The sequence below is a fragment of the Schistosoma haematobium genome, chromosome 3, assembly GCF_000699445.3.
Source record: "Schistosoma haematobium chromosome 3, whole genome shotgun sequence".
NCBI classification, from domain to species: domain Eukaryota; kingdom Metazoa; phylum Platyhelminthes; class Trematoda; order Strigeidida; family Schistosomatidae; genus Schistosoma; species Schistosoma haematobium.
The window spans coordinates 23,300,622-23,318,772 of record NC_067198.1 but is presented as its reverse complement, the minus strand read 5'-3'; the positions used below and the strand labels follow the sequence as shown (position 1 = coordinate 23,318,772).

General features: G+C 34.7%; 2 protein-coding genes across 6 annotated transcripts in view; one reads left to right on the top strand and one right to left on the bottom strand.

The window, feature by feature from the left end:
* Positions 1-319: 319 nt before the first annotated feature.
* On the top strand, positions 320-5,399 carry CNTN5_5 (Contactin-5). 4 transcript variants are annotated; one of them, XM_051213322.1, is made up of 6 exons: positions 320-360; positions 1,237-1,370; positions 1,407-1,609; positions 1,654-2,050; positions 2,082-2,981; positions 3,017-3,644. In XM_051213322.1, the coding sequence occupies exons 5-6, from the start codon at positions 2,378-2,380 to the stop codon at positions 3,361-3,363; spliced, it is 951 nt and encodes a 316-aa protein (XP_051069290.1). In that variant the 5' UTR covers positions 320-360; positions 1,237-1,370; positions 1,407-1,609; positions 1,654-2,050; positions 2,082-2,377; the 3' UTR covers positions 3,364-3,644. The 4 variants fall into 4 exon arrangements, with proteins under 4 accessions (XP_051069290.1, XP_051069289.1, XP_051069291.1 ...); XM_051213321.1 differs by lacking the exons at positions 1,237-1,370; positions 1,407-1,609 and having other exon boundaries at positions 2,082-2,293; positions 2,329-2,981; positions 3,017-5,399; XM_051213323.1 differs by lacking the exons at positions 1,237-1,370; positions 1,407-1,609 and having other exon boundaries at positions 1,654-2,293; positions 2,329-2,981.
* Positions 5,400-5,488: 89 nt separating this feature from the next.
* The window catches only part of HIP1_1 (histidine permease), a 61,458-nt gene continuing 48,795 nt past the window's right edge, over positions 5,489-18,151 (bottom strand). Inside the window, exons 19-22 of one of the 2 annotated variants that reach the window (XM_051213319.1) lie at positions 16,376-16,476; positions 14,558-14,790; positions 12,146-12,300; positions 5,489-9,078 (exon numbers count right to left, since the gene is read on the bottom strand). In XM_051213319.1, the coding sequence (XP_051069287.1) occupies positions 9,034-9,078; positions 12,146-12,300; positions 14,558-14,790; positions 16,376-16,476 (534 nt within the window). In that variant the 3' untranslated portion in view covers positions 5,489-9,033. The remainder of the gene's footprint in view (positions 9,079-12,145; positions 12,301-14,557; positions 14,791-16,375; positions 16,477-18,151) is intronic. The other variant, XM_051213316.1, reaches the window with a different exon arrangement.

Below are 18,151 nucleotides of genomic sequence, written 5' to 3'. Positions count from 1 at the left end.
ATCTTACCAACTTTTTTCTTTTTCCTCTTTTATCGGCAATATACCTAGGTTCCTGGATAGAAGTATCGGTGATCCACTGCTACTAGATACGGAAGGCTGTTAAGCGAAAGCTTCTTCAATTCCATCCAGAACCATTTGGATAATTTGAACCATTTGAGAGCATTTAAAAAATACACACTAGTGAGATAAATAAACCTACAGTTCTCAGAAACTGTCATACCATTTTGTACTGTCATTTGCAGGAACCAAAACAAACAAAATTGTCTATTACATTACTTATGAAAATTGGATCAAAAATCTTTTGTTAAGTCTCGTTGACACTCAGTCACCGCCTTGTTTGACTATAATGTCGTTGCTTGGGTAGGTCCAGATTTCGGTAAATTATTACCGTTCCACACAACTAAAACCTCTTCGAGGAAGTATTAGTGCCTGACTGTTACTCCAGACTGACGCATAAGGTGTTTATTTCACGAGGTTCGGGTTTTCCCGACGTTCATCAACATAAGTAGTATCCCAGAAATTTGCTTGTCAGATTATTTCGTTAATATGTTTCATGTCATGAGATGTTCAGAGCTGTAGTTTCTCCTAGAACCGCATTCTCTGATCTTATTCACAAAAAGCAGTTCAAATCATGCAAGTACGTAGTTGTATAGTGCCATAAAATTTCAGTCGTTTCGAATTTCTTCTTTAGTCACGATTATTCCGTCTTATATTGATAACCTAAGTTTGCTCAGGTGCCTGCCTACCTTCGTTACGTCGAAGGTTTTAAGTCATTGAAGGTCTTGGTCTATCTATCTAACTAAAAAGGCATACATAAAATGGGTTGTTTAATTAGTAAGTCAAAAGCCTGTGAGAGGCCGAGATCTTTATAGTTCTGGAAGTAAAATAACGCTAATATATACTCGTAGTGGTTGCATTTTTGTTTCGTTCGAATCCTAGTTATGGTGGCTTAAATTCCAGTGATTTACATCATAAATTACGAAGTTGGTTGTTTGCAGTTAGTGTAGATAACTATTGGTCAGCTTTTTCGCCCGTCAAAATATCAACGTTCTTGACGTTGCAGTCACGGCCTATATTGGCGTAATATTTCAAATGTCTTTATAAATAACATTTACTGAACCACTTCAGCTGCAGAAATATTTCTTCGGACAGTTCCAAAATCGACTTTAACAAAGCAAGTACTTGTGTACGTTGCCATCAATAACATGTTTTTTGTGGATTTTTATCTTGTTATAGTTTAAATATCACGGATGAGCTGTTCGACTGCTAAGCCTACAGGGTTAGATATATTGTTTCCCCAAAGAATATCCCTAACCATGTAGAACGGGAATTTTGTGTAATTTCAGTGTATACAATGAGATTTTATATCTGTAAGTATGAATTGCTTGATATTAATAGTTGCACAGTGCTTTTACACTCCCCAACAAGTAAATAACTACCCAATGGTGCTCACATTACAACCATATTGTGTCCGTTATGTTTAAAAGTTTCGCTAATAAATCTTACGGATTCAGTCATTAATGCCAGGTAGTTTGTAAGTACATGAATACTTCCAAGAAAATGTTCACGTAAACTAATATGTTTGCTAAGGGGTTGGAAAAGCTTAACCGTAGGATAATCATGTTTTCGGAACTTCATTCAATGTGTTTTTAGACAACTCCCAGCTCCAATTCAAAAGGGTTCAGATGACTATGGAACTGCTTTAAACTTGAACGTGGGTTCAAGAGTCCTCGTTGCAAAATCAACCATCCCACCGTACGGACATCGAAAAAACTGGGTGCCACGCAATCAGGAGGATTTTTTAGATGGAGGGGCGTTCCCAGAAATACATGTCCCTCAATATCCTCTTGGGATGGGGCAGGAGAAAAATGTATCGAATGCCTTGGTTATCAAGACTGATAAAGATGGAAGAATCAGATATGATGAACTTGTTCGTCAAGGACACAGCAAAGACAGGATAATCTATTCGAAGTTTTCAGACTTACTACCTAAACCGATTGATGATGACGACCCAGAATTCGACAAACCAAGTCAAGAGACTATCGAAGAAGTAGGTTTTCTATTTTTGTTGATTTTGTTAGACAACGGAAAAAACACGTAGAGCTCTAGAATCATTAGTGGAAATGAAGGTTGCTGCTGCGGCACCTGTACGCCGAGCTGAAAAAACAAATCCTGCTGAATATATACGTTATACACCATCACAACAAGGTGCTGCCTTCAATAGTGGAGCTAAACAACGCCTCGTCAGAATGGTGGAAATGCAGAAAGATCCCATGGAACCTCCTAAGTTTAAGTAAGTTCCGCTGATTCAAAGTTTTGTTTTTTCAGAATTAACCAAAAGATCCCTCGCGGGCCCCCTTCTCCCCCACCACCTCTGATGCATTCTCCGGCACGGAAAGTTACAGTAAAGGAACAACAAGACTGGAAAATCCCCCCGTGTATTTCAAATTGGAAGAATCCCAGGGGATATACCATTCCCCTAGACAAACGGGTTGCTGCAGATGGCCGTGGTCTTCAAACTGTTCATATTAATGAGAACTTTGCAAAACTAGCAGAAGCACTTTATACGGCCGACAGAAAGGCTCGTGAGGCTGTAGAAATGAGAGCGCAAATTGAAAGAAAAGTTGCTCAGAAAGAAAAGGAACGAAAAGAGGAGCAACTTCAAAGAATCGCTCAGCAGGCTCGCGAATCTCGAGCGGGTCTTCGTCGTCCTGGCGCAATTGAAGGTGGAGACAATGATCCGGGACTACTTGACCGAGAAGAATTAAGGCGTGATCGTGCACGAGACCGTGCTAGAGAAAGAAATTTAGCTCGTTCTAACAATGAAGCCAAGGCTAAGATTGAAAAGGACAAAGAGCGAGATATCAGCGAACAAATTGCACTTGGACTTCCGAATCCGCGATTTAACTCAACAAGCGAGAGCTTATTCGATCAAAGACTTTTCAATCAATCTAAAGGTTTAGACTCGGGTTTTGAAGGAGGTAAGTAATCATATCAACTGTCTACTTCTTTTTAGGTGCGGATGATTTGTACAACATTTATGATAAGCCATGGAGAGGTGATTCTGAATTAGTAACTCATATATACCGCCCGCGCCAAAAGGATACTGATGCATATGGGACAGACCTTGATGCACTTAAGAAGACTAAACGCTTTGTTCCTGATCGTGAATTTTCTGGAACTGATCATTCACGTCGTTTGGATGGTCCAGTTCAATTTGAGCGAGACGAGGAAGATCCCTTCAATCTTAGTAAATTCTTATCCAAAGTCAAAAAGGCTGAAAAACGCCCAGGTGAAGGTACCTCAGGAACAGATATCAGTAATCGTGACACTACTCATCGTAAAAGAGATCGGAAGGATTAAACCGCTCTTTTATACATTGTACATATTGTTTATGATGAAAAAATACGCAAAGTATTTTCTTGACTTTGTTGGTGAACTGTAGTTGCAAATTATGTCAATTTGTTACGCTTTCACTGAGGTTAAGATACCTCCCTGTGTATTTAAAGCCAAATTAAATTAAATTGGATATGCTACAGTACATATTACTAGTCAATATTTCATTGTTAAGTGTGTGTCGTTCTCTGTCATCATGGAAAAGTGTTTATTGACTGACTTTTTATTACTACAGTCGTTTGCAGCAATGTTTCATATTTTTTAATAGTCATTTTTTGGGTGCCGAATGTTTTTTTCCTCAAACGAACGTGACTACTGTTTGAACCATTAAAGCCTATTTCCATTTCTATTTACGAAAGCGTGTTCCCTAGAGGAATCCCCCTCACTGTCTCCAACTCCTTAAGTTAGTATTTATTATTTTGCTTGGTTTCTGAGATTAGTTGTTACTCCAGCCCACTTGTTATGCCTAGTGAGGTGTTCGTTGTTCGATATCATTAAGGCGATTTGTATCAACAGTTTATTAAAATATTAGCTTTGACATAGCAGGGGCGACAGTGAATGCACCATACAAGGACCCCCAAATGCCCTGGTATGGCCGAGAGTGGGGTGGGCTCTCCCTCCCTCTATTGTTGTCCCTATCTTTAAACTGGGTTCACGTGGTTTCTGTAACAACTATCGGGCGATAAGTCTACTTCCGATTGCGTCCAAGCAATTGGCTTCCGTCATACTTCGTAGGTTGTTCAAAACCCGAGAAAGATTGACTCGCGAGGAGCAGGCTGGGTTTCATTCTGGTCGAGGATGTATTGATCATATCTTCACCCTCCGCCAAATGTTAGAACACCGCCATACTTATCAAAGGCCAACAATCGTAGTATTTCTTGACATCACGTCTGCCTTCGATTCGTTGGACAGAACTGTTCTCTGGGGTTGTCTATTGAAGAAGGGCGTGCCTGAGAAGTTTATTAACATCCTAAAAGCCCTATATACAAACACCTCAGGCAGAGTGAGGGCATACAACCACCTTTCTCCATTGTTCCATTCGAGTAGTGAGGTTAGGCAGGGTTGCCCAATCTCACCATTCCTCTTCAACTTCGCCATCGATGACATTCTGGAAACAGTTGTGATGGATGTAAGTAATGGCGGTGTGGATCTATTGCCTGAAGAAAGAATTCTCGACCTTGAGTATGCGGATGATATTGTCTTACTGTGTGATAATGCTCAAGCCATGCAATCCGCACTTAATCAGTTGGAAATCAGTGTCCGTAGGTATGGTATGTGCTTTTCACCTTCGAAGTGCAAAGTACTTCTACAAGACTGGCAGGATTCTAATCCTGTACTCACCCTGGATGGTGAGCAGATAGAAGTAGTCGAGAAGTTCGTGTATCTGGGTAGCTGCATAAGTGCTGGTGGTGGCGTGAGTGATGAGATCAATGGACGTATAGTGAAAGCCAGAGCGGCTTAAGCCAAACTGGGCCATCTTTGGCAGCTTCGTGATGTCAGTCTAGCTGTAAAAGGTCGGATTTACAACGCGTCGGTGAGAGCAGTTTTGCTCAATGTTTGTGAAACCTGGCCTCTCCGAGTCGAGGTTGTTCGAATCGCATACGATCCACTTGAGGATCGTTCACTTTGTCCTTTAAATACTCAGGTGAAATACAAAAATATTACAATATATTCTGATCCCGAATAATATGTAAACTGTGTATCATAATAAAAAAACTGAGGTTATTAACAAATAAGTCGGTATTAACAGGCTAAACAGTAGGGGAAATTATTATCATAGTTTTCGTTGCTGTGGGTCAGGTGGGCTTTGGAATTTTTGCTTCTGACGATTAACGGGTACACTACCTTAGTGGCCCCCAAATTTACTTGTACAGTTGAGGTTGAGGGGAGTTAGCTCTCCCTCTCGAAGTGCTCTCACATGGTCACGCGTACACAGCCACTGCTAGGGAAGTCCTACTCACTGTTTTCTCGCGGCGGTGGTGTTGTTTACGAAAATGAGGACGAAAAGCGAATGTCCGGCGCTTTAACCGGATTCCAAACCAATGGTGCACATGGATACCAGTATCCTGCGGGAACAAATGGCGTATGAACCAATTGTTGGTCACCGGCTTCCATGGGACTGCATCTCCTTACGATGCTCCACTGCCTTGTGGATCAAACCTTTAGGTCGAATGCTCTAGGTGTGGCCCCCCTAAGGAAACCACCTACTACGGTCTGAGCACCTGAGCATTATCACAGCCCACACACAAATCAAGTGGCGCATATGTATTTGGCGACCTTTTATATAAATGTGCTCAAATAAATATATAACTGTCTCAGTGACATCGTGCTTTTTGCATAGTTTGAATGAAAGGAAGTTTGAGCTTGATAACTTACAGTTGTCGTAAATGTTGTCTATAAGCATCTGTATGTAAGCCTTGTGGAATTGTTTATGATGGGTGTTTTCCTCGTTTTTCACTGGGATCAACCGATAGGTATCACGAAGTTGAATAAAACTCATAGTAACCCGGCTTTTTTAGTTGTTGTCGATTACAGTTACAAATAACTGTGAGTCGGGTAACAGTATGCAACTCAGTAATTTATTATGAATTTGGCTAATGTAGTTCACATCACAAATTGTATGCATGCATTTAGTTGTCGAAAAGCTTATAACAACTGTCTAGTTCAATATTTTCGAATGTGCTTATTGGCCAGATATGCAAATCCCATCTAATTCGGTGTATTTTGACGTAGTTTTTAGATCAGTGATGGATTTATGGTCGGTGCATAACAAACTTACAGTCTTACCGCATATCGAACAATATCAGTCCATGTTAAGGTTATACGGGGCAAGTAAAACCAGTTGCTTCTGCAGACTTTTTCGTTTGACCCCTAACCAACTAAGTCTATTTTGACCACTGATAAATGCGCGTAAAGCACATACTTCCTAGTATTTACTGTCGTATGTTGGTAAAATATTGCTGTATCCTGCGAGCTTAACTGTTTACTTACCCTGTCTAGCTTTCACAAGGACATGCTACGACTCATTGAATTGGTCGTTTTTAACAGATCCCTTACTGAGGTCTTAAAATACCTCGTAATAATAATCCGTAACTGCTGTTCAGTGAGAGTGTACTTAAGCTGGTGCTGCCTCCTACGTATTTGGTATTTTGTACAATATTAGTTACTGAAAATGATTAAGTTTGGTTTCCGAACAATGTGATATTCATGAATGATTAGATTTTGTTGAATTTAAAGTAGTGGAAATGTGGCATTCACTTTTGATAGTAAAGAACGTTGTTGTTAGAACCAATTATATTTGTTGTATCTCAAAAAATATCAAAGCTGTACAATTCTCAATACCGGTTCATCCACACTTAGTTCCTAATGAATTCATCAGACCAGTACTGTTTTTATTCAAATGATAAACTCAAGTTGTGATGAAATGGTTACACTATCCTCTATAGATCGACATTTTGCTGGGTCATTGTTCCAGACATCCATATTCTTTTACACAAGAGATTCATTTCCCATGGTAGATTGTTATTATTAGTTTTGTCGAGACTGAACAGTTTTAAGTTACTGACTGGTAATAGTTTGGACGAACAATTTTAAATAATATACGGTGATAGTTCGCTAATTAGTAAAATAAAACGAACCCTTCACGAGTTTGTCATCTCTTTCAGTAAATGGGGGATCAAAGTCATTAATTGATGTCTAGACGATGTTCAGATTTAATAGCTCTGGTTCTAGTTTAGCAGAACCCAACCTCATTTCATGTTAGAAAGACATGCTCTTTCATCGGGCAAAATATAAAGCCATTTTCCAAAGGGGAGATAAAGTGAAGAGTGATGTCAGGAGAAAGTCGTACTATTTGTTAAAAAAAGAACTAGCACTGCTTGTCTAATTGTTTGGTAAGGTTGATAATTACACTTGTTAAAAACCATCGGGGAATACACAGTTGATATTAGAAACCTGTAAGTTATAGAGTTAGCACTTCAAAACTAAACTACAAAATCTAGCTGACACAAATGGAATCCATCGTAAACATTTTTGTCTCCATTGTACTAGTTCTAACGCCATTTACCGATGAGCTATAAAATACACCACCAGATCCATCTTTGTTTCAAAATCATTATCCAAATATAACTACAGAGAGATTAGTATCCAAAACATAGGAAATATATTCTTTAATTACTAATCCCAATCTTCGAGTTATCCATATCCATAAGTGAAAGTATAGATAAGGTGCGCTGTTAAAATAATTTAGTGCAATTATATCATTGTTTAGCATAATAATAATGGTAATAATAAGCATTCAATCAGAAAGGAATCACGCAATACTATATTGTCGATCCAAATAGATATTATCATGCTGTAAAATAACCGGGAAAGTTCAGCAGTTTCGCAAGACGTGTTACGACGAGTGAAAAATCAATATTTTCAAATAAGCTTGATGAATAAGAGCACAACAAATATGAATAGACAAGTAAAAAAGTATGGCAAGTCATTTATTTATTCTACTTTTCTAGAAGAAAGGAAGAGAAAAAAGAACGGGACGAAGTCGAGAGAAAAAGCATTCTTCCATTCTCTAGGCAGAAAGAAAACTGTCATATCACTAAATATAATCAATATGAGATCATACAATAACAAAATGATGAAAATCAAGTACAAAGTTGAATATACGATTTCATGTCACTCTTCCTTGTGCCGTTGATACACAATAATGGGGGTAGTTATTTTGAATAATGAAAGACTTAGGTATGCATTATTAACTGATTACTGGAGTGGTATTAGTAGTAAGATAACAAATTTTAATGATAATAACGTAGGTAGATAAGCTGTTGAAATAAATCTATTTACATTTAATTTGGAAGGTAGATTTGTAGACTACTTTATTTGTTAAATTTTCATTGGGAGTTTTTCATTATCTCTCATTGATCAACTGGTAGTGGCAGACATGTGTATCCATGTAAAGAATTTATTTGGACAGAATAAAATAAAAATAAAAACGATTAAAAATTTTATATACTCTATAACTAGATTTGCTAACTATTTACAAATGGGTTAGTGCATACGCATATATTGACAAGACGTTTGCATAAACAAATTACTTTACGACAAGGATAACATTTCTGGAAAAAGAGTTGAAACTGATATGCTTTCTGAAATCCTTCATAACCTGAAAGATTCTGGTTCTAATATCAGATAGGATTAGGGATATACGTCAACAGAGACCTTGAGAATTCGATTACGTCATGCTAGTTTCAAGTTGCTTTACAAATGACGTATTGGTTTTCAAATGTAAAAATATCTTTAAGGTAATCCTCGGGTTACAAAAATTGTCCATCAACTAATTAGACTAGCAGACAGCCAATATAACCCTGTATTATTGTAATGTACAAAATGAACAAACAAATAAATCATGCTTTTAACAAACATCAAATAAGCATATTATCACGAATAATGGTGATGTAAACAACGCCCATACTTTCTGGCAAGAAAATTAATGGATCTCTTTTCAAAAAAAGTAATAACCAAGGTGATCACACTAAAAAAGATTTACTAGTCTAAGCAATTCACTTGATGTTATTGAACAAAAACTTTTATTTACCCCAAGTCGTACGTAATAACAATTGAATTTTCAAAAAAAATAAGCTAGTCATTCACATTCATGCATGTCATTACTTCAAACAAGAAATCCTACCATGTAAGTAGATTGATGGATTGAGAAATAAAACAGTTACAGAAAATATGAAGATAATTAAAAGAATGGAGGTGCAGTGACGTAAATTTGCAGAACAAAAGCAAAGTGAAGTATTTACATAAAGTAATAATATCCCAACTGGGATGATGACGATGACGTGTATCCCTCCTAGGTCAGGGAATAGTAATCCTAACAATAATTGATAAGCATCTTGATGTTAATAGGATAACCATCCTGAGTGAATGTGCGTAAAAGAGTAAAGTTGACTTATTTTCAACAAGTACCTATAGGAGGTAGTTGTTACATGCTACACAGAACGATATAATTCGATATAGTTAGGTTCTACACCTACTGATGGAAACAGGTCAAATTCACTTCTCTGCGGAGCTTCACTGACATTAATTTTCCAGCTAATGTTAAAACACTTATCTTTGAACAAATCAACCGTATATCTCTAATTTTTGGAGTATAGCAAATTATTTTCATGTATGTAGGGTTGGTGATTTCATTACTGAAAGTTTATAACAGCCTTCGGAACCATTTTTTAAAAAAGTTATCGCTCTTTCACAACTGAATAATTAAAATTATGTGTTTTCAAAATATAATTATGTACTTTGTTTGGAAATAAAGCAATTAATATATGTGAAGTATAAGACAATTATTTCCTTCGATAAGTTTCGATAATGCAATGAGAAGACAAAGGTTATCAGAATTATGCGATATATTTGCGCAGTACACCTCGAACATTCTGACTACACATATAATGCTGATATTATTATGGTAAAACCTGATAAAGGGTCAGATATCATTATAATAAGTCCTATTACAAAAATAAAATGTAATTCATTCTCAGTAATCAAAGCAAATTTATGACTGATGTTGACTTTGGTGGATTACGTAAATCAGAGAGGAAAGGCAACTCGAACCTAATAAAAGTGCTTAACATGAATGCAGTTAGCAAAGAGAAATATAATTTGTTAAAACATATGGGTTAGGTGTATCCTAATCTATATGGACTACCAAAAATCCACACGCCCAATACCCCCATACATCCAATTCTATCAATGTGTCGGTCACCTACACATAATCTTGCAAAATGGTTGACAAAAGTATTAAACCTTATTCGAAGCCAATTTTTTGAGTATTCTTTGAAAGGCTTATTTGGATTAATTAAATACTTAATAGACATCAATACAAAAACTAAAGCAATGTGCTCTTTTGATGTAAACGCTTTATTTACAAATGTACCTCTTAGTATTTTGTATGACTATATGTTATTAATTACCCTCCAATTGACATTTTCTGTAAAATCTCTTAAAGATTTATTATTATTATTTGCTGACAATGTGAAATCCACTTGAGGGTGAGCATTTTCGACAGATTGATGGCATAACTATGGGTAGTCCTTTAGGACAATTGTTGGCTGATGTGTTTATGGGATATGTGGAAACACTAGTTGAAGACTCAATTCAAAAGATGTATTTGTATAAGCGGTACGTGTATGACACCATAGTTATAGGTGATAAGCACTCATAACAAGTCCAACGCATATTTATCTTACATGAAAGGAAGAGCTGCACACGTACCTAAATGACTGCAAAAAAACCGATTAATTCCAATGGTCAAATATGATAGGATAGAAAAATATCTTCCTTCATTGCGGAACATTTGATTGAGACTGGTCATAAGGTTTATATCAAGTCAGCCTTTGTAGTTTTGTACAAAAGTTTTCAAGGGCGTATACTAAGGTTTATTGAAGCCTTGTCTATACGAAAACTGAAACCCCCTTTATATGTTCAAAAACGATTTGTTCTTACTCTTAATATACCTTGGTAATACTAATTTATTATCCAATGTGGTTTTCACATTGCTTGTGTACACGTTATCATTGTCTTTGTTTCCGCCCACCTTTTAATTTGTCTAGTTGACGTTTTATATGTCTTAACAATTATAGGTGTGATCAGATTGTTTTAAATGTATCACACAAATAAACCTTAGTCTTCTCATTGCATTATTGAAATGTGAAGAAATCAAACTTTTTGCCATATTAAACGCAAATTATTGAAAAGTAGATTAGTAGCGGAAATTTTTCTGAAGAAATCTACTATACCATTCGAACTGTTTTTATTTCAAATTAAATCCTGTCAACGTTTGAGTTTTTCCAAATCACTTGCCTTACCTAGCATTGGTTGTTATCATTTGAATATTGAAGAAAAAGATATCTCAGAGATTATTCAACAATAAAAGGACCAGTTACAAAGTTTATCAGTGTTAATTTAATAAGTACTTAATTTTAAAAAAAAAAATACTACCCCATTTACTGTAAGATGGTATCACAAATGTTATCATTTATAGATGGAAAGAAATGAAACTCAAATGCTTTGCATAGCTTCAAAATCATAAATATCACTGAAAAACAAAAAGAAAACACTGATGTCCTAAACCATATTTTGACTTTACATCTACTTTCTTTGACTATTTCTTTTCATATGACTGGTTAGTTTCGAAATAAAGTTTAGGAATGCTGAGATTCCAATACGTCTAAAAGTATTTGATCGGTAATTCAGATGATCTCAAGTACATGAAAACCTAGTGGATAAAATTATTCTTTCTGTAGAAAATCCAATAATAATAAAGTTAAGGTGACGGTGTGATACATATTAGTCCAATACATAGGGAATAATCTGATCACAAGATTACTTGGTAAGATATCTATAGTACTAGAAATCATATCAGACAGACAGTAATACAAAAGAAGACAATAAGGCAAAATATAAATATGTGATTAGATTGTACTGTACTTTCTTCATAAATAAACATAAGTAAAATGACTATTTGAATCAATTTTTGATTCACTGTAGTTGATCTGGAATGACTCAAACAGATGCTCTGTGATGAAATAAACATTTAATTAGTAAACAATAATAACTGATGTGAATATTCTCTCACTACAACTCAGTACTTTGAAATTATACTCTTAATTTGTACTTTTAAGTACATTTTAAATCTAACTATATTTATAGAGAATAGTTATTAAAACAATACAAAACATCAATAATTTACCTCTACTTCAGCTGATAACTGATAATTATCTCTTCTTAATTTAGCTAAACGTTGTCGCTCATTTGTTAACGATGTTTCTAATTCAATAATTTTCACTTGTAATTCAACTTCCATACGTTTTGCTTGAGTTAGTGTAAGGCTACTAAAATCAAGTTCTAAAGTATTTTTAAAAGAAAAATAAACAGTATGAGCAGTATATGGTAATAGAATCAACAAAAGAATGATTATTTAAATTTCAGGAAAAAGTCGAATCTAACATGAAAACAATTTCCAATCAGTAATCTGAAAACAAATGGGTTTAGAGTATATGCTATAATTATAGTAATAGTATGGTATATGCTACCTATGTTAACAGATATAAGTAGTATGTAACATCAATCATTAATGGAATGCCTGCCAGCGAAAGATGGAGAAAATTGAATTGAAGAGAATAGAAATGTTAACAGAGAGTAATTGAAATAACAAAAGAATTGAAAGAATCATGAAGCATGTAAGGGGCAACCAAAGCAAGATGTGCAAATAATGTACTTCATGTATAGCTTGCATATTTTACGAAGGCACTCTGTAATTTTAAATTACACAATATATTTGTCACCCCTGCTAAGTCTACGTTCACTACAGCAGGTAGGATACTGAGTATTTATTCAAAGCATATCATAAATTAATTTTTATGAATTACATCAGTAATTAGAATTTGCTTCAATAGGTTAAAGGCTAGCATAATTATTCATTCGTTTATTGAGAGTCAATATTAATAAGAAATCCAAGTTTCTGGTTACATAGATGATTAATTTATTTAACTTCTCGTTTCTGAAATCCTACGCTTATCTGATATCAATACATCGAATAAGTATCGAAGAATTCTTCAGGTACAATGTGTCAAGCTTTTATGATAAGTTAAATACATACACAGGTGATCTATAATGAATGACTAAAATACAGATTAACCCTAGATTAACCCACTTACCTATCTGTTACCCGTATCATTCTGATAATCTATTAATACACGCTGTAGTAGCATTTCAATGGTAGATAGAGATTCCTAAACAGTTTGCTTGTTTCTATCTTGATGAACTATTAAAAAGCAAGAACTGTGGACTGTTAATTAAACCAGACAACAGACAATATATGTGGTAATATACAACATAGTTCTAATAAACGTTGTCTTTTCATTGTCTTATCTAAATTTATCAAGAAAACTATTCGGTATTATAGAAAATATAAAATAACGTCTAAAGCAATATTCCCCATGTGTACATTAAAATATCTAACTATAGGAAATTCTATATTCGGGACTCTTGAGTATTTGTTGCCTTGATAAGAATTCAGCCTAAAAGGTGGTTTCTCAGTTCAGTATTTTAAGTGGTTGGGATGACTTAGTTGTGAATCGTGTGTATTTAAAATTTTTCACTAATCCTATCTTACAAAAATGTGTATCTACAACTTTGAAAAATCTTTTGTTTTCTCACTTCATCTAATATTTAATTCAAGGGGACAACAGACTTGTGACTCAATGATTCAAGGACAGAACATTTAAATTTTAGTTCGGGATTTTACAATGTGTTCTATGTAGATCAGCCGGCTATCCTAACTGACATAAAGTTGTTTAATAAAGTCGTGAACTAGAAATGGTACCTGATTACCAAGTTGCACCGTTATTATTTGTATTCAGCGTTATGAATAGCAGGAATTCATGACTAGTAGAACCGGAGAAGTTGTATAATCACCAACGTTATTGTGAGATAATCACAAATGGAAGATGCTTGTGAACTTATTTTCATACAATCCCTCAAAATGTCATCAAAAAGAAATGCAATTTTTACATTCTGTAAGTTGACAGTATGTACTTTTGAGCAATTTTAATCCCGAACAAAATAGAAAATTCATTAAATAATGCATTTTATTAACTTGTCAGATGGTTTAAATTTGTGATCGTATAATCTTAAACATATTTATTCGGTCAATACCATTAAAGATTCTGTCAATCTATATATTAACTAAAAGAATTTATATCAATCAGTTTGATTCACCAAAAAAATATCACGTTTCATTTACAATTGCTAAGGTTCTATGAAATAAATAAACATTTTAAGAATTCTCAATTTGTCTGATTGTAGTTTTATAGATAATTTATTTGCTTCCAGGTTTTACATGGTGGTCTAGCTTCAACAGACTCATGCTCTCAACTATTGAAATAATTTATTGTTTATTTTATTACTAATTCAGAAGCTTAGATTTCCTTAAACTGGAAAATCAAACCATCTATCACTGATGATCTGAACACCTAATGTAATTCTAGTATCCGTTTTCAGTAGTATCCTCATTTAACCTAATTTTCTTGGTAGAATTGTCAGAAACTGTTATGAAACATATAAGTGAGATTTTGTAAAAAAAAAACTCAAAAGATCATACCTTCTATATGTTTTGCTTCAATTGCCTTTTTTACACATGCAATCAAATTTCCAGTACACTTGCATATTTCTTTACTAGTTAACTGTAATTTATTGAACATTTCAGATTGTGAAGTAGTTTTTACACGAGTAGCATAAACCAATTGAGTTGTACTAGCAGCTATCTCTTGTGAAATTACAATTAAGCGTTCTAATTTTACATCTTTTCCACAAACTATGGAATCAGCTATTTCACTGTTTAAAAACATTTTTTATGTGAAAAAACGACAGTTAAACATCTTCATAGAAAATAAACAGTATAATGATGAAGATGTTTCATGATAAACATTGAGAGAGTAAGCAGTGAAAAATTACTATTCTAGTATAAACGCCACAGAAAATCCGGAAATCATTGTGAATGAGCATTCTACACCGTTGAGGAAGTTGTTTAATTCAGTGGACGTTGGGTATTATGTGATTAACACCATCATCATTGAAGAGTGACTGATGTAGACGAAAGTAGTGATTACAAAATTGTAGACAGAGATTCGATAATCTCTCATAATAAAGACAAATTATTTTTCTTTAGAGAATTCGCAACTTTCCATAATAATTTTATTGATTGTGGTAAAGTTACCATAGTATTGAAAAGATAACGTAATAAGAAACCGTAAGTTCTGTATAAAAGCTAATGTGAAAATATAACAGTAACCCATGTCTCTTGAATTTTTCTTAATACGGATTTCAGAAGTCTAGATTAGATCATGTAGAATGGTTTCAAATTAGATGCCCACATTATTTAACCATTCGATCGTGAAACAAACTAAAAGTAGTGTTAATGACAATGTCAGTTTAGTTTTGGTAAACGTAAGTTGAAGACATAATCAAATTTATAACGCAGAACTCGATTATCATTAACGAATAAATAAAACATTGGTTACTACTAATTGATCATTGATTGTATAAGCTTTTTTAATTTTATACGAAGTAAGAAACATCCCTAACTATTTAATGGTAACGCTACGAACCGCGGCAACTGGTAATTAGGCTAGTCTCATAAGGATCGCCAGCTCCCTAAAATTTTTGAATATACCTTTCTGATGAGCGTTTACTGGAACGAAACTCTGGTTCACGACATACTGATGATTTACAGAAACCAAAAAATACTTAAATCATCATGTCGAGTTAATTACCATAACAGATGTACCAAAAGGTAACCGACAGAATTCAATTAGGATTAAGGACTGGACAATATGACATTGAATATTATGAATCGAACAGTCTGCGTACCCAAATTAAATTCATGGGATACAGGAATCTTTCTTTTTTCGAAATATCAAGTTTTTAGCTTCACGAAGTTCCCTTATATTAACGTTAATTTTGATAATTTCCACTTAAACTGAAAATAACATGTTACTGGTTACAGAGGAAGATTATTCACTACGCTTTCAATATAAGGTATAATACACTGCTAATTTATGACGGACTTTGAAACGGTTTATTGTCAAATCCTATATTGAAAAGTTATGATTCCGCAATTTAATTAATCTAATTGGAAATGAACAATAATTTCAGTAGCTACTTTAAGTTGCCAAAAGGCTGTTGTCAGAAAACTAGAGGCTACCTAGATCTATCTCAAATGTCTTGATTATAACACATTTCTTACCGGATAAACAGATTTCGGATCTATTTAAAAGATGTTAATTAATTAGCAAAATTCGTTTGCACAATCTAATTAGATAATAAAAGTGAACATAGATTAGAGGCATAAATAACGAGGTTTCGCTTAGTTTGATTGAGTAGGAAAACTAGAAGTATACAGTATAACAGGGCAACTTACACCATGACATTAGCACTAGCACCGACAAATTTAGCAGCCGATAAAAGACCCTTGGTCCAACGATTATAAGGTTTATAAAACTCAAAGGACGTTGGCGAATTCTAGGAAAGAATAATTCATATAATAGGCAGAGAATAAAAACAACGTTAAAAAGAGCAAGTACGAGTTCTTTGTATTATTCGTTAAACGAATCTGCTTCAACTGTAGAATAGATGTATAATAAGATATTAAATTAATTTAAATATACCTACACACGACAATTCGATTAACTTAGATAACAGCAATAACTTAAAAAAACATATGATACATTTACAAAGTCATTTTAACGGTTGATGGCTCTTACATTGACTTAAGTTTAGCTGTAATTCAACGGCGTCGTTTATCCTTAAAAGCCTGGTCTTCCTTTATTGTCGAATGTTATAAAACAGTTTAATAAACTACTATTACCCCACAAATATATCTCAAGATGTGTTACGCGTGACAAAAACTCGAAATCCTAAAACAATAAAAAAAGGCCGACAACATATGTTCTAGCTATTACTAATAAATGTCTAACTCGAACAGCTGAGGAGACAAGGAAAACATGGAAAGTTAGCTGTGGCTCAAACTAACGCTGATCCAATGTGAAATGCCAAATATTTTTTAAAATCTCTTGAGATATTCTTGAAAACGGGCTACAGGATAACAGATCTAATTTGACGCGCATGGTTTAAGCTGTTCAAAATGGTGATTAAAACGTTTACTTTGGAAAAGTTCTTAGAATTTAGTTATGTACAGAAAAATTAGGCACATACACAACACTAAGTTTTGCCGGGTTAGACGATAACACATATCGCTTTAAATGAGAATGAAGGTTATATGTGTGAAGAGTAAAGTTCTAAACTGTTTAGCGACAAAATAATTTTAACGTAGATTGACATCAGGTGAAGAACCATTATAATCACAATTGATTGATCACTGGGTGGTGATCAATGTCATGCTTGTCTAGTTCTTATTAGTGCAGATCGAATGCTATCGATCATGTTGTAATGTGGCCACCAGTCTAGGTGTCTCGACATTGCGGGCACTATGTATTGAGATTAGATAGTGGTTGGAGGTAGTCAACATGAAACCCTGGACCCGTGTTTCGTGCTACTTGGCACTCGTCAGCAAGGTGTACCTGTAATCTTGAGGGAACTGGTGCTCGGATAGCTCAGTGGTAACGTCTCTGACTGTGAAGCTGGGTGACACGAGATCGAATCCGCCAGGGAGCACCAGTTCCCTCAAGAGTACTGGTACACCTTGCTGACGAGTGCCAAGTAGCACGAAACCCGGGTCCAGGGTTTCCTGTTGACTACCTCCAACCACCATCTAAGAACCATTATAAGTCAAAACGTGACGGCTGTGTTATGACTACTGGTCCTAAGTATGGGAGATATTAACTAATAAATTGGGAATAAATTAAGAATCGTAAATCGTATAACAGTAACCAATAGACCAGATGAAAGTTATTGATAAAAGGAATATGAATATACATATAATGTAGTTACTTAATAGCTATCCGATAAGAATATATGTAATAACATTCAATAAATAATCCCTAGCAGTTACCATTCATTTATTCTTCGTTCAGATGTAACAGGCTCCCAAGTTTATCATAACGCTAAACTTCTTTATACAAACACACTTCACAAGACTCATGACACGTCGCTTATTTCTCCTAGAAATATATAATCATTCAACTATTGGATCAGATTTTAATAGCCTGAAATTACAATTTTACTTGATCTGCAGTAA